The sequence below is a fragment of the Anabas testudineus genome, chromosome 11, assembly GCF_900324465.2.
Source record: "Anabas testudineus chromosome 11, fAnaTes1.2, whole genome shotgun sequence".
Lineage (NCBI taxonomy): Eukaryota > Metazoa > Chordata > Actinopteri > Anabantiformes > Anabantidae > Anabas > Anabas testudineus.
In genome coordinates, this window is record NC_046620.1 from 6,076,045 (window position 1) to 6,091,858 (window position 15,814).

The following is a 15,814-nucleotide window of genomic DNA, read 5'->3' on the forward strand; positions in this document are numbered from 1 at the left end:
GTAGAGCAGATATATTATTATATTATGAATCACATACTGACGCATTCAAGTAGTTCATTTCTCTCAGACAGGGTTACTCCGGACAGAGCTACCTTAAACTACAGTAGGCTGTATACACCTTAGAGTTTGCAAATAATGTGCTATTTGTCATTTAAAACCAATGTGATCACAGTTTGTGCTTTTACAGTAGGTAATGTACTGTACTACTTGTTAGCAGAAACTTCTTCCATCCATATAAATATTGCTGTTATCTGATCTAATTCTTGACAGGGAAGTAAAGTACAAGGTTCCAAAATATCAAAATCTTGTTTTAACACACACAAATCAAATTGATGTCACACTCCTAAAAATAAAAGAATAGACGTTTCTAATCATTTAAAACAAGGTTTCTGCTTTATTCAAATTATAATGCAGGTTATTACTCCAGCTATGTAATTTTAAATTCTGTTCATTTCAGTTTCACTTTCTAAAGTTAGATGCTATGCGCAGGAATGAAATCCGGCCACAGTCTTTGGTTTTTGAAATGATTTACGAACCTCTTGGACAGTTTCCATTTGTTCCCAAGTCACTGAGATGTTGAATGCCAACATATTTAATTTAAACAACAGCTAATGTTCCTAACACACCTACTCTAAAGAAAGTAGAGTAATGCCATTGCTCTCTCATAAGGGCTTTATCGCTTCATACACACCATCTGTGTTTATCAACATTTACCTAATACAGCCTTCACGAAGGATTTCCATCATGTGCTCAATGAGACGGGGAAAGAAAAATGAGAAAGGAAAAGTAAAAGCTTCATCTCCATCTCCCTAGCAGTGTAAACAAACACAATGGCAAGGGAGAGCTAAACAAACAGCAACACAGACGCACTTAATAATGTGTGTCAGCCTGCATGCTACTGTAAGGGTGTGTTCCCATTTTTCTTTTAAATTGGGTGTGAACATCCAAATCAGATTGGTATCTATCTGTTTGCTGTGTTAGCTTGATGGAGTATTTCTTATATAATGTAATATTTATTATATGTATATATTTCAGCACTTAGTGTTGACAATCTTAGCAGGGAGATAAATGGGGGCCACACTCCTCAAGAGCAAAGGAGCATTCATTGTTTTCATTAATGCACTTATTTTTTATTGATATAACCCTTAGCCAGATTAATTCATTATGAAGTTAGGCCTCAAAGAAAAGCTTTATTGTAGTGTATAGTGTACAAACATGCTAACAGTCGTGTGAGGTTGTACATTACAACAATGGTGCTTTGGGTTGTATGCTAACCTCAGCTCATGCTCACAATGACAGTGCTGTCATGTTTGTGTTTAGCAGCTTTGTACAAATCCTGTTCAGTAGAAAATGCAACAAAAACTTAAGTTAGTGATTTAACCTGACAATCTGATGCCTGATCTGTTTTCCTAAACAACCTAATAATATTTTGTAAATATAAGTAAATTTTGAATTTGATACTTGCAACACACTCAGAGAAAACAAGTTGTGACAGATGCATGTTAACCACAGTGTTGCATCACCTTTCTTTTTAATTACACCTTTTAGAATAGCAGGATACGTTCCCAGGGAACAACAGCGGTCTACACCAAATTGTTTGCCAGTGCGTAGTGTAGATATTTCACTGAATGAGTAACACTTTTCTGTTCTGTTGTTGACTTTGGGGTTAAAAAGGAAGTCACTGTAGTCAGTAGGGTTCAGCCTCTGGGGACCATGCTGTTCCAAACCATGATTGTAAATCTCAGTGAAAAGCAAGGAAAAGTCAGGAATCACAAAGTCAGGGGGATTCATCCTCTGGGAATCATGAATGTACAACATTTGTATGGTAATCCATCTGCTGTAATGGTTAAAGAGAGATTTTTGTTTGGAACAACTCAGTGGACCAAATGACAGAGTGACATCATTCCTATCATGCAGTCATAATGAGTCAAAATAACTGAAGATGTGACTTTTTGAAGTTAATTAAACTATTTTAAAGCTTTCACTCAGGTTAAACTGTACTTCTAGATAGCACAGCCTCAGGCTTTTTTGTTTCCAGACACTGATCAGTGTTTGACAGGATGAATTACACCACCTGGAATGCTCTAAGACTAACATGTTAGGCACTCCAAGAAAAATGCAGATAATTACCTCAAGTGCCAAATACATGTATATCTTTCCATGCACTTACACTGTGTGTGCATTAAGTGTATACATGTGGTGTGTAAAATGTATATATGTAGTATGTGTGGAGTATGTGTTTTCATCATTCCAGTTAATTTTGGATGGCAAAAGTTCATACTGTGACTGGTTCCTAAAACTTGGTGTATAATTCTTTGCATTCTGAACATTCCCCTCTTCTTGTGTGTATGAAAAAAGGGCGACAGGGCCCCCACTCTCTTTGATTAAAACTACAGTAAAGTTAAATAAAGGCAGTGAAGAGCAGAGGCAAAACTGCAAACACAGCTCATCCTCACATTCATGTCTGTCAGTGAAGCATTTTTCACATAACTCAGGGATATTCTTGTAATGCTTTTCAGTATTTGTTGTGATCTTGGCAGGGAGAGGTTTGGGTAGGACTGAGAGTGGGATAATAGGCAGACAAAGTGTTGAGAGATACACATAATCAGCTCTCTGAGAAGTGTGTCATCCCTGCTCGCCCAAATGTGATGACAAATCAGATTGAGTTACAGAAGAGAATCACTCAAGGCGGCCATTTCCACTCTGCCTTTCTCTGCAACGCAGACACTAAAATAGCAACCTCGAGTAAACCTCCCAGACAGGTTTCTGGTGTTCCTCAGTCATCTAACTGACTCCTTAGGACCTTTTTAACCAAATCCTATATTTGACTCATTCAGCCAAGGCTATTAATCCTCTCTGGTTGGACTACAGCAGAGTTTCGTGAGATACTTTGGCAAAGCTGGGAGTGTTAGCTGGAAAACAGGGTGTGTGGAGGTAGTGTCAGGCGTTGGTCAGACGTCAAAATTCGAGGCCAGTCCGCCCCGCCCAGACGTTCCCCGTACAGAGTCCTATTGTTCAGCTCCTGAGCTCAAGAATTCCTGCAGTCGAGGAGATTCCTCGCTGTGTAATGGGCTATTATGTTAGCGCTCGCTCTATTCAATAGACTAATGATTTATGCCAAAAGCTAATGTCTCAGGGGAGTTCCTTGCATAGAGCCACATAGCTCAGAGAGCAAGTGCCATTGTGTTGTGTCCCAGGCCTGTCAGCATGCTGTTAACCTCTTCACATACACAGAGGTATCTCTTTTTAACAGTGCTTCTGCAGAACTGTCGGCTTCAGTCATGACTGACTGATGTTGTAGAAGGCATTTAATGATTGTTGTGTGTGTTAATGAAGATATGTGTGATAAAGGCAAGTGAACATGCAGCGGCCATTCTGATAAACATAATCTGATGGCATGTAAAGGAGCGCGTTAGAAGTACTTTATATTTAGTTTTTACTCAGCTGCTTACATTTGTCAGTTACAGTTTCTCTGACTCTGATTTTACATGAAAGAACTTAAAAGATGAGCTTATGGAATATGTGTTTTATCAATTAGACTCAGAACAGTATAAAAATGAATACTAATTAACTTGAAAAGGCAAGTTTATTTGAGAAGCAAGTTTTAACTACAGGGTCATTTTTAAAGTACTTAAGGAGTACATAAGTACATAACACAAAAAGTATTAAGACAAAGCTAAAATTTTGTTTTTAAGTTAATGCATCAGTAGTATTACAGTAATATAAAGTATGTCAGTATTTCTACGCTGCAGTATGAGGAGTACTTCCACTGAACACTAATATAAAACATGTTGCATGTGCATCATCATCGTGCAAAATGATCACTATTAATTTGCAGTTCCACCTGTTATGTAACATCTTATTGACAAATAGTTGCATGAAGCGATGTGTCGGCTTCTTGTTAACTTGATGACATTTCCCTTCAAAGTGCCAAGAGAAACACAACAACACAACAGCAGATCAGCTTCCATTAACAGGAGGTGTGTTTGGCTGCATTGCACGCTATACCTGAATTGTGGAGAATCAAATCCAGCTTTCTTGCATGTCATATTAACTTACTCTCTATTGTCCTGATTCTATATCTGCTCTCTCAGCTGTCCCCAGCAGCAGACTTGTCTTAAAATTGTTTTGGAAACAAAAAGTAGGTATGTCTGGAAAATGTGACATCGGTATTATTATGATAGGACTCTGCACGCACGAGAACACAAGAGCATCTCTTACACTAAGCCCAAGGCACAGTATCAACCACAGATTTGTTTGCTAAATGGGCTGGACAGATGAGACTTTTCAGCCAATTTGCATTGGATTGCTCTCCGCTGCCGGTCCAAACAGCTCTCTGATGAGTGATGGCAGTGAGTTTAAGACGCACCAGTGTTTGAACAAGAATGTGTATGACATTCGTCATTTGTAGAAGTGAGACGGCAAGACAGATTACTGCTGCAGATGTGAGCTGCTTTGAAAAGGTGGCAGTGATGAAATGAAGTTGTAGAAATAACTTTGAAAAGTGATAATTGACTATTACAGTAAATCTTGTTTTTAAATGTTCAAGCGTACTCCGTCAGTTTTAAGAAGAGATTAATGGGAGAAGCTGTAGTGTCTGGTGAAATCCATGTTTAACTGATCTGTCGAGTAAGAAATCTCAATATTTTTTGGCTAAAACCTGTTAAATTGTATCTAAAATATGTTTTGTCTTATGTTCTGATACACTGGCATTTTGGTGAAACTGGATTTAATATCTTCAGTAGGGATATTGATGAAAAGGACATTGATTTATGAGTTGACATGAAATCAAAGACATCCATGGAAGTCACGGGACGTTTGTGTTCATTTAGGGAGAGAAACAGATGCAGGACCCCTGGAGAGGGCAGTAGGACTGCTGTCCCTTTAGGGTGATAAAGGGACAGCTGTAAATAATGTCCTTTATCTGCGGTAGTCTTCTGAGATGAGCGGAGCGCCTAGGGCAGGTAGTTAACAGAATAACAAGCGTGACTCAGGCTTTGTTGAATTTAGCTTAGTCAGTTGTCAGCTAAACAGTGATAAGTTGATAGATATACAACTATTTTATAACAAAGAAGATCACTACGGGGCTGTAAACAAAGAGCTGGATGTGTCTTTGAAATCCAAGCTGCTGAAAGAAATCTTACTTAAATCTGACTTCAAAATTGCATCATACTCACTGGTTTGGCACCAGAGGAGACGGTACGGCAGGATTAGTGGGGTTTCATTGCTCTTTACCTTGTTTTCTTCGACATCAACACTCATAACTCTTCATATCCACGTCTCTCACACTTTATCTAACTGGCTTTTCTTTCACTTTAGCGTATTGTATTTTTTTTTGCCAACTTCAAGTTCTCTAACCCTGAATGCACACTGCTTTTGGAAAATATCTAATTTATAAGACTCACATTCACAGAAGTGTTTTGGCCTGTTGTTTCTGCTTTGCAATGTTAAATGTATCCCCTTATGTTATGTGTTTCAGCTTGATCTGATCCATTGCACATAGAATACAACACAGCATATGAAATAAGAAAGAAAAATTTGATCGGTTAGTTTTAAATAATGTGTAAAAATTTATTAAAGTTTGGCCACAACTTGGCTGTGATGAAGCATTTCATAGAAATGAAAAACCAAATGTGATGGACCAATATGGCCATCGGGATACAGTGTGTAAAAAGAATAAATAAATAAGACATTAATCATAAATTATGATAAATGTAAAGAAACCTTTGATATCAACAGCAAGAAGAGTTCCCAGCAGCTACTGTGCTGCATAACTACAATGACCTGTGTGGCACACAGGAGGCAACCTGTAACATAAATGCTGTAAAAAGCTTCAGTCAGTGAAAACATCTTGTTTAAAGCAATGACACAAGGCACATAATCCCTTCTGCTTAAGCACATCAATCTCTTGTTGCAAAAAAAGGGCATTTGAAATATAAGTAAAACTGCTTCTTCAGTATACAGCAGTGGTTTTTATTTGAGGAGAATTCATTTTAATTCCTCCCCGTAGAGTCAAGTGTTGAAATGCTGTTTGGTGTTCGGTGAGTCCAAAAGAGTGACCGAGTCTGATGGAAAAGATCAGTCATTGTCCTTGATTTTGCATACCGGGTCCTTTTTGTTTAGCTTATCTGCTTTTACCTGAGCTGCCACTATTGTGTCTGACCTCGTTCGTCCGTCTGAAGTGCAACCAAGTAAAGTTGTAAATGCTCTGTGCCCTGCTGCAGACACTTCATGACACCGCAGCCAACATGGAGTGAGTTCACTGGCCTCATGTTGGCTCTCCAGTGTTTTCCTGCAGGGCTGCTGCACAGGGCTCCCCAATGGAAGATGGCTTTAGAGAATGGCCCAGGGTAAGAAACCCATTCCTCCATCTGTATAAGAAGGTGCAGGGGTAATCTCGTCATCTTTAGGAGGCTGTGCTCTCGCCCTCCCATGCTCTCGCCCTGTGGTGTTGTGTCCCCCTCCACTTCTCAAGCAGCAGACGGGTTTTCAACGCAGCCTTGAGCAGAAGAGGCACCACCCGTTTCTTGTTGTTGCTCTTCATCCTGTAGACAAAGAGAAAACTGTCACACGTCTAAACTATGAATCTCCCAGATTATGTAAAACGAAAATCTCTATCTGGGTGGATTGGAGCCGTCACTTCACATTCACACCTCTTGAGTTTGCCAAGTGCTTTACAGAACACAAATTTGAGTGGGGATGAGCGTAAACGAGCTTACGTTTCCAATTATTAATGTCTCAAAGTGCAGACATATGGCGCCGCAAAACTTGACAGTTTAAACATGATGGTACATGAGTGCAGCTCCGGTAGAGAGGGACTCTGTTACCCACATAACTCTGAAGGTTAATTGAAGGAAAGTGATGCAGCATACTTAATGTTAATTCCATTAGGTCCTAGAGGATTTATGGTATTTATGAGGGTGATGAGTCTTAATGTGTCTCCAAAACAGGTGCTCACAGTTTGTCAGATTTCAGCATGTAAACATGTTGTTCTCCGAGTCTCTCTAGGTGTTGTGTGAGGTTATAATTGCCATGTCCATTTATTCAGCAAATAATCTCTGAGGCACTCGGCCTCTTTCAGTCTGAGCGGGCTGTCTTACCTCTTAATCTCGTCCGTGTCAGCTGCCAGCTTGTGTTTGCACTGAGCCTCGGCACAACCATCGCCCTCGGCGGAGTCTGTCGATGTCTCATACCTGTAAGCACGATGGGAGTGGGATCACTTTTCAATCAGTCATCCCGCGGTTTCGACACGTTTTGATCCATTTAAACAATCGAAACTTGCTCCCGCACGCGATAGAAGCAAACATAAAATCTATATATAGACTCGGGACACTTCTAGTATCCGTGACTGCCGTTTCCCCCGTGTGTGGACGCTGTAAAGGTAAATTAAATACCTGAGGGAGTTCTCCAGCCTGCAGAACTTCCTGCACGTGTTGTCGTCTTCTCGGACACAGCGGCAGCGCGGCCCGCTGCTGGTTGCCATGGAGTCCGGGGCCGCGCGGCGCGTCCTCGGAGCGTTGCCCAGTCCGTAGGAGACCACGCGCCTGGATGGAACGGTGACAGTTAGCATCCTTGAACTGAAGCTAACGGTCAAAGCTAGCAATTATTGATAAAAAGGCGTCGAGTTGAGTGATTTAATGTTTGTTTAATGCTGTTTTAATGTTTGTTTAACTTTTAATATTAAAGTAGCAATCACTAGAAAAGGTAGGCAAATCCCATTTCACTTTCATTTACATCCAGTAACGCTCGCCTTCATATTCGCTGCTAGCTAGCGTTAGCTAACTTAACGTTTGTCATTTAGTAAAACTGTATTTTATTTTTCTTGCCTCAATTTAAACTTTTCTAAATCTTTGTGGAAACATAGCATCGCGGTATCTTAACTAATTCAATCCGAACCGCCCCTCCGTTACTCACTCAGGTGTGTTGACCCATATTATGTCCAGGTGGCAGAAGTAGACGCACTCTCTGTCCAGGAAAGTGGCGCAGGAGCAGCGCTTGGTCCGCACATGGAGCCGCTGGGTCACGGTGGAGGTGGTGGGTGTCTCTCCAGTAGGAGCTGATAGCACTGTAAATACACCATCGTTATCAAAACACTGCGGATAAGCTGTTAACTAACATTAACATTAAATGTGCGTTTATCATCAGGGACAGTGCAGAGACACGTATGATTCAAACATAAACTACAGAATTATTTAACTTATTACTTTGAGGTATTACTTAGGTATATTATCTACACAAAAATATTGTTTATGCTTTAAATGCGCTTACAAATTGCTGTTAAAAAAGTTACCTGTGCACAACATCCAGGAGTACATCAGTGATAACACGGAAATCAAAACGCACATATCCATTTTCAGACTCTTCTAAATACAAAATGTCGCTCGTGTTAATAATTAATAATCCTCTAGAAGTGGAAAAGTAATCCTCCCGTGTGTCCCTTCTTTGCAAAATGTTCAGTGATCGCTCTCAGAGTTTCACTCAGGAGCGCAGAGGCGTCCGTCTGAAGAGACTCTGTCAATGTGGTCTCACATCTGCAGCCTTTGACTTTATACCAGTGCTCCCCACCTCCCTCCTCCTCAGCAGCAGCCGTACAGTGTTTTTCCTCTGGCTTTTATCCAGACAGTGATATTTGTTAGGAGTCGGTTGCTGATAAGAGGTGGTGCAGGACTTTAAGATTCCTTGGTTCCGAGTTGTTAAATGCCGCAGACGTCTGATTGAATGCGACCTGTGCAAAACTCTTATGAACCTTTTGAATGTGTTGTGGCACTTGTCAGGCAGCAGGTGGCAGTCAAGCGACAGAATTGCTCATACAGAAGTACTACTGAGGTGTGACTTGACTGAATGTGTTAGTATTTATTGTACATTTAGTATTTTGTAAAGCAAAGGTATTTACCTCACTTAAATGTTACTCAAGTAGGCAGTGAATTCTAGTGGAGTACCTAGTTAAACCCAATAAAGGAACTGCAGTCAACTCATATATTTTTCAGCAAGCAGATAACAACAGAAACATGAGTGTCATTTACTCTACAGCATCAGGCAGGTAAGAGACCAATTTAGAATTAATCAGCTAGAATAAAATAGAACTATCAATAGAGGCTGGACTTTAAACTGCAACTGGACTTTAGGTTTAAATATTGCACATTTGTAGTAAAAAACAAGCACAGTAATTATTTGAAGAAAACTCTGTTACAGGGGTGGTGTAATATTCCAACTTAAACTCTTTCAAGATTAATAAGTGGATAACCAATCATTTCCTGACTGAAAGTTGTGCATTACTGTAACATACATACATAACTGTAAAATTCACTTGATTGGTGCATAACAACAAAACAGAGTGTTTTCCATTATTCCTACTATAATCAAATCTGTCTGTGTAAAAGGTAGAGAAAAACAAAATGGGGCCCTCACATTTCTATAGATCCGTTTAGATGGTTTAGTAAAAAGACAGTTTTCATTGGTTCCTTTAGTCTGCTTTTAAATGCATTTGTTACATCATTGTTACAAGAGACTTGACCTGTGATTGAGACAGAGCACTGTGCATTATGTTCTTCATCAGAATGCCTTGATAATCTTCTGATTTCACTGTACCCTACACAGATTCAAGGCACCCTGTACCAGGTGTAGAAACTCAACAACATAACATAACTGAGACTTGCCAATGTCTCTCAGCTGGAATGATGTTTGTATTTTATCTTCTGTGAACATGGAGCTGATCTGACTTACCAAGAAACTCTTGTTTCGTCTGTCTAAAGGACATTCTCCCAGAAGCACCATGGCTTGTCAACATGCATTTCAGTAAATTCCAACTGCTTTTCTGTCCTTCTCTTTCAGCAGTCCATTTTAAAGGAGCCCATTTATTTAAAATGCATCATACAATGTGACTGGACATTGTTGTACCCTGATCCTGAAGGTCAGTTTACAACTCTTTTAATTTTTTATTTTGCTTCTTATTCAACCATCACAACTATCATTCAAGCTTTGCATTCAGCTGTTCTCTTATGGCCACGTCCAGGAAATTTGGCTATAGTTCTTGAAATGCAAATGTGTGTATATATGAAATGAGACTGAAATGTCTCATTTGTGAAGTAATTTGTCTCCCTTTTTGCAATGAATATAAGGTCAGGTTGTCCCTCTCCACAGCTGCTGTGTTTTATGAAATGATGAATGACTACTGAATGTACAAATATGTTCCAAAGGTGTTGGTTTCTCTCCACTATCAGTTGTAATAAACTGTGGAAACTGATGGGTACTCCATTCCTTTAATCGTGTATTCAGAGATGGAAAATTGGCCTTGTTTGTGTGTGTTGGTGCGCACATGAGTGTGCATGCTTGCTCAAAGTGGAAAAGTCTTAGGTAAAATATCCTGACATGCTGTAGTGCTGAGGCCCTTAATCAGAGGCTGGTGTTAAGAGTTTCCACTGGCCAAGGGAACAGTTTGTGCTACTGGCAAGAGGAGTACTATATCACATTCAAGTGTATACAACATAGTAGAGGAGCACTAGATGCAGATTTTTGCATGTTTGGCTGATGATCACATGCAGCTGCTGTTATGTCGTGTAAGATTTATGCTGAGCAAAGTTGAGTTGTGAAATTAGTGGATGCTTGCACTCATCAGCCTGCATTTGTCTTCTCTGCACTAGTAGAGCGTCACCTCTAGGGGTCTCTGTTTGCTTTGCTATAGCTTCCCTTTAGGTTTATGTCAGCCCTGAGGGAGGAGGGGGTAGGATGATGCAGTCTGTACTGTAGATGGATGAGTCACCTTCTGAATGGGGTGGAACAATCACTGTAAAGCCTCTTGAGATGAGAGAGAAGTTTCCCTCATTGAGGCCAGATTGCTATGTTTGGTCCTGGTCCTCTGAGAGCTCTTTACTATGGCTCTTCTTGTAGGTGTAAAATAAAACAAATACAATGTTTTAATTAAGTGCCACTCATCTGATGGGCAAATTGAGATTTTTAATTAGATGGGATCACTGTGATGATGAGAAAATCATGAGGTAGTCTCCCGGGGACTGAATTTAAATGATCTTTGCTGTGCAGTTCATGTCACCTCTTGAAGTGAGATGTTTAAGCAGACTGAATTATCTGACCGTAAACTATATGACATTCATCATTATTTTGTCACCATTTAACACAAGCCAGTGACACTGCAAGTGTTAGTTTTTTTTTTTTTTTTAGATCTATAGGAAAAAGGATAGCGCCACAGAGACAGACGTGAACATTAAATATTCAGTGATGGTCAAGGAGCTGGAGTCCTACCAATTCCACTTTTAAAAATTGGTCTGTGGAAGCTGCTACATTGTAGTGTTTGTGTAAATCAATTTATGAAATGCTAATGTGTTACTGGGTTAAAGTAGGTTATCAAATATTAACTATGACTAGTTAATATGCTGGAGTGAGTTGTGAAGATGCACAGATAACTGTTAATCATTACTCACCCACATCAAGCCAGTTTGGTGTATTTGTTTTACCTTTATCTGTGTTGCTTGGACATGCTGGCCTTTAATGACATTTTTGTTTTCATGTAATATTCAACTCGTTTGCGATAGAGGATTTGTTTCTAGTGAAACGCTTTTCTTTGTACTTGCAGTTCGCATCAATTCTCGTCAGGATCGTTACGATCAGTTTATTCAGTATTTTCTTAACAGACCGAACACTAAACGGGCTAATTAAGCGTCAGCAAATGGCCTTTACATGTTTTCTTGTCTCAGCACACTGGTTTGTTTGACCACAGTCTAAAGCCTTCAAATATTTTCATATAACCAGTGCAGAGTTGGAAAATCCGAATGTATTAACATTCGAGAAATTTAAATCGGTGCATTTTGTCTTAAACTTGCTAATGAAGACTGAAGTGAATCAGTTTATCATTTCAGATGTAATTCCTCATTATGTCTAATTAGAAATGTTTTTTCACAATATTAAATATAATCAATAGTATGGTAGATGATAAATATAAATGTACCCAAAGTGACTAAATGTTTCTAGCATTTGACTGACAAAATACAGTGACACCAGTTTAATATTTGTAAACAAATCTTTACTGATACAGTTTAGAATATTGATACAGCGATGTAAAGCTACCATAATGCGCATATCTATGGACTTATGAATCATAATGGGCACTAGATGGATTATAATAAATAGTTGAACACAACATCTGTACACAGAAACATTGCCCCATAATAATCCATAGAAATGTACATATACCAGTACAACATTTATAATTCCATAAATTTACGAATGACAAATCCTCCAAAATAAAACTGATATCCTCAATTGTTTATGCCTCTCTTTACTTCTATTTTTTGAAATAAACACAAGCAAATACTGAATTTATAAGGGATTATGTACAGGTTGAACAAGAGACTTCATAAAAGGCACAATTTTCTATACAACATTTACAAAAAAAGAAATTGTCTGGAGCTGACAAAGTAAAAATAAAATGATTGGTCGTCATAATCGTGTGATTGCACATACAACATGAATGTCAGCATCTGTGCTTTGAAAGGAGATTTGCAAAGAAACAAATCCCTGAAAAGTGTTTTTAGTCTTACAAAGTGACAAGAATTACAAAAGAACAACAAGAGCTTTCTGCTTGGGGTTTTCAGGTGGCAATAACCAGTCTGTCTTCATCGTCACTGGATACCTCATTATAGTCATCATTTACCCTCTGCCAGCTGGTTACTGGTGGTGGTCTTAGAGGTGCAAGATCGCCAGGTCCCTCAACTGGTGACTCTTTAGCACTGTTCGCCTGGGTTTCAGCAATGGGTGATGGGTGCTGCGGTGGGGAATTATCCTGTTCCCCAACAGTCTGTGTGGGGTCTGCTCCCGTTCTGACTCTGGGCCTAGGCCTGCTGCCTGAGGGCAGTTCTGGAGAGCTGCTGACCTTCAAAGGAGCAGGTGTTGAAGCAGGCATGCAGCCTTGCAAAGAACCAAGCCCATGTTCATTTAGAGATGGCTGTACTCCGGGAGCTTCAGGGCTGCCCTGTCTCTCAGAGGATCCAGGGAGAGGACTAAGGGAGGAGAGAGGGCTGAGAGAAGGAATGATGGCAGGCAGGGCGATGTTCACTATCTGCAGACCTGGGACATGTGTCTGTGGGCCAGTGCTGCTTTGGGAGGTGGGGTTAGCAGCCAAAACCTGCAGCCCAAGTGTGGCATTGAGGGTGAGCCCTTGCTGGGGCAGCAGCTGAGTGGATGCCAGGCCTGTGTTGGTCAGCCCCATGAGGTTAAGTGTCTCCAGACCCACTGGTTGTATTGTTTGAGCCTGAAGGCCAGCAACCTGCCCTAGGGGAAAGCAGGGAACAACACTACTGATTGGTTCCTGGACCACAAGTGGCTGGGTCTGCAAGCCCTCTGGTTGTGGTGGTGTGTTAGGAGCAGGTAATGGGCTTGTGTTTCTATGAATAACGCTCACGGCTGGGATGGTGAGCTGGACGGGGCCAGCCTGGATTGGTACAAAAGTGGAGTAAGCTGCCAAGCCAGCAGGCACCAGCTGGATCCCCCCAACTGGGACCATGCTGTAAGAAGAGCGGGACGGCTGCTGGGAGTGCAGAGGCAGGTGACTGTAGAGGTGGGTCTGGGTTTCTGTTCCTGGTGTTTGGCACAGACCCTGTGGAGGGAAGCTAGTGGGACCTTGAGAAGCATAGGAAGATGTCTGAGTGCTCCGGTCCACTGGTATACTTGATTCACTCGTCACCAGAGTAGAAGCAGTGGTGTCCTGTGGAAAGAGAAAAAAATCGGTCTTATTTCTTGACTTCATTGTGGCACAGTCATAGAAGATTTAAAGTGGTTAAGGTGAAATCATGTTTGGATCAAGCCACCAAGCCTAATCAGAACTAAAAGCACTATTCACCTTGTTTCAGAGTATTCACAGGAGCTTTGTGGAAGTGCCTCGCATGCAGGATTCAAAGTATGGATATGGACAGGAAAAAAGGGAGGCAGGCAGGGTGGGGTGGAGAGACACACAATGAGAATACATGGGTCTCACCTGGCCTAGCTTGGAGCCCTTGCCTGGCACTGGGGGACTAGGGGGCACATCAAAGTCAGGGTAGTCGATGGACATCTGCCTGCATGGTGACAGTGGGCTCATCATGTGCACTGACTCTGTGTCTGAGGTACAGGACTCTGATGTAGTGGCAACAGGTGGAGGAGAGTTGGGGATGGGCACTGAGCTGCAGCAGGATCCAGAGATGGATATCTGCTTACTCAGGGACATGGGGCTCATCATGGTGAGGTGGGGAGATTCTGAGTCCGACTTGTGGGATTCAGGAACTGGAGGATGGGAAAGAGGGAGGGAGACTGAGCTGATTGACATCTGGGCTAGGAGAGCACTAGGAGGGACTTCAGCTTCTTTGGAAGGAATATGCTGCGGACTGGCAGAAACAGAAGGGTTCGTAGACAAGCCAGACTCTGCCTGGCTATCTTCCTCTTCCTCCTCGTTGTCATCATTCTCCTCATCATCAGGGCCATCGGACTCGTCACCATCTGAATCTTGATGATCAGTGCTGCTCAGCTGACTGCGGTCTCCTGTAGATATGATATAATGTGTTAGAAAGAAAGTCTGCTGGTATTCAGCAGATCATGAGTCAAAGTTGGTATAAAAACTTGGACTAGTATTTTACCATTTAATTAATTAGAGCTCTTCTGTTATCATTCACTGCTAAGAAAACAATCAAATGATGTTTGGTGCTGCTGCTGTAGCAGAGTATAGACCACCACACACCCTTGAGCTCCATCACAGGCAGAGCAGGAAAAACAAATATGCTCTCTGAAACTGGGACCATAGAATGCTTTCAGGCAGCTTCTCTCTCTTTTTTTTTTTCTAAAATTAGACACAGCAATTTCCTCTTTCTAAATGCTGTGCATGCCGCCCACATGCGCTTTCAGTTAACAGAGGAAGAAGCTGCATTTAGAATTTCTAATTAGACTGTGGCAAAGCTATTGATCAACGTAGCAACAGAGCACTATTACATATGTAACAATATGCTGTAATAAACCCCTGCATTTATAAATTGCTAATTTTATATGATAAGCTATGACTTCAAAGCACACAATGATCTTTCTGCATTTCTCTCTAGGCAAAAGCTGTCCAATGAAGCACTGTACCAGAGTCCTCTGCATCTTGATCGTCAATGAGACCCTCAGGCACCCCCATCTCCATGCATTTCTTAATGTGGGCCTTGGACTTCATATGTTTGGTCAAATTTCCTGAAAAAAAAAAAGAGAGAGGCAATAAGGTCTTACAGTTGGTAGAGAGTGAACAATAGCACAAAAGGAGTTTATGTAAGAGAATGCGGTTTTTGGGCAAGCTGCATGTAAAGGGTGAGTAACTGATAAAGACATTTTTAAATGAACGTGGGCAGCTTTGACACCAAGTACTGTTCTGCAGTGTCGTGTGGGTAGGCAAGTTTGATAAGGAATAGTGAATCATCCCGTCTTGGTTCAAGAGATGCTGAAACAAATCTTTAATTTGATGGTTTGTAAAAGAACAAAGTGAACTGTAACAGTTCAAGTCTGGTAAAATTAGATATTCTCAAAGGTAAATTGTGGTAAAATTCTATATTCAGTCAGTGTCTGCAAATATAATTATACAAAAGACCATGTTTCTATGTTCTAATATGCTGTACAGTATGTGACAAGCAAAATACAAAGCTTTCCTTTTTATGTTTTATTTAAAAATACCACACTTTGCTAACTAATAACATGAACTATAAAAAAAATAAAACATTACAATTTTACATTTTTATTTTATGTATTTATTTGGTTTTGTATAATCATTCAAATTAAAATAATGGAAAAACATCATGGCATACAGTAT

General features: G+C 40.6%; 2 protein-coding genes across 2 annotated transcripts in view; both read right to left on the reverse strand.

The window, feature by feature from the left end:
- Window positions 1-5,549: 5,549 nt before the first annotated feature.
- edn1 (endothelin 1) lies at window positions 5,550-8,693 on the reverse strand. Its single transcript, XM_026348645.1, has 5 exons — window positions 8,291-8,693; window positions 7,915-8,065; window positions 7,395-7,544; window positions 7,101-7,193; window positions 5,550-6,545 (listed from the first exon to the last, which is right to left on the reverse strand). The coding sequence occupies exons 1-5, from the start codon at window positions 8,349-8,351 to the stop codon at window positions 6,407-6,409; spliced, it is 594 nt and encodes a 197-aa protein (XP_026204430.1). The 5' UTR covers window positions 8,352-8,693; the 3' UTR covers window positions 5,550-6,406.
- A 3,331-nt stretch (window positions 8,694-12,024) lies between these two features.
- hivep1 (HIVEP zinc finger 1) overlaps window positions 12,025-15,814 on the reverse strand; it is a 47,707-nt gene continuing 43,917 nt past the window's right edge. Inside the window, 3 exon segments of the mRNA XM_026348644.1 lie at window positions 12,025-13,714; window positions 13,985-14,523; window positions 15,103-15,204. Of these exon segments, the coding sequence (XP_026204429.1) occupies window positions 12,602-13,714; window positions 13,985-14,523; window positions 15,103-15,204 (1,754 nt within the window). The 3' untranslated portion in view covers window positions 12,025-12,601.

Coding starts and splice junctions, on each gene's coding strand:
- edn1 (XM_026348645.1), bottom strand. CDS start 8,351: ATGGATATGTGCGTTTTGATTTCCGTGTTATCACTGATGTACTCCTGG. Junction 7,545..7,914: donor ATATGGGTCAACACACCTGA/GTGAGTAACGGA, acceptor CGTTCCATCCAG/GCGCGTGGTCTCCTACGGAC. Junction 7,194..7,394: donor AGGCTGGAGAACTCCCTCAG/GTATTTAATTTA, acceptor TCGTGCTTACAG/GTATGAGACATCGACAGACT.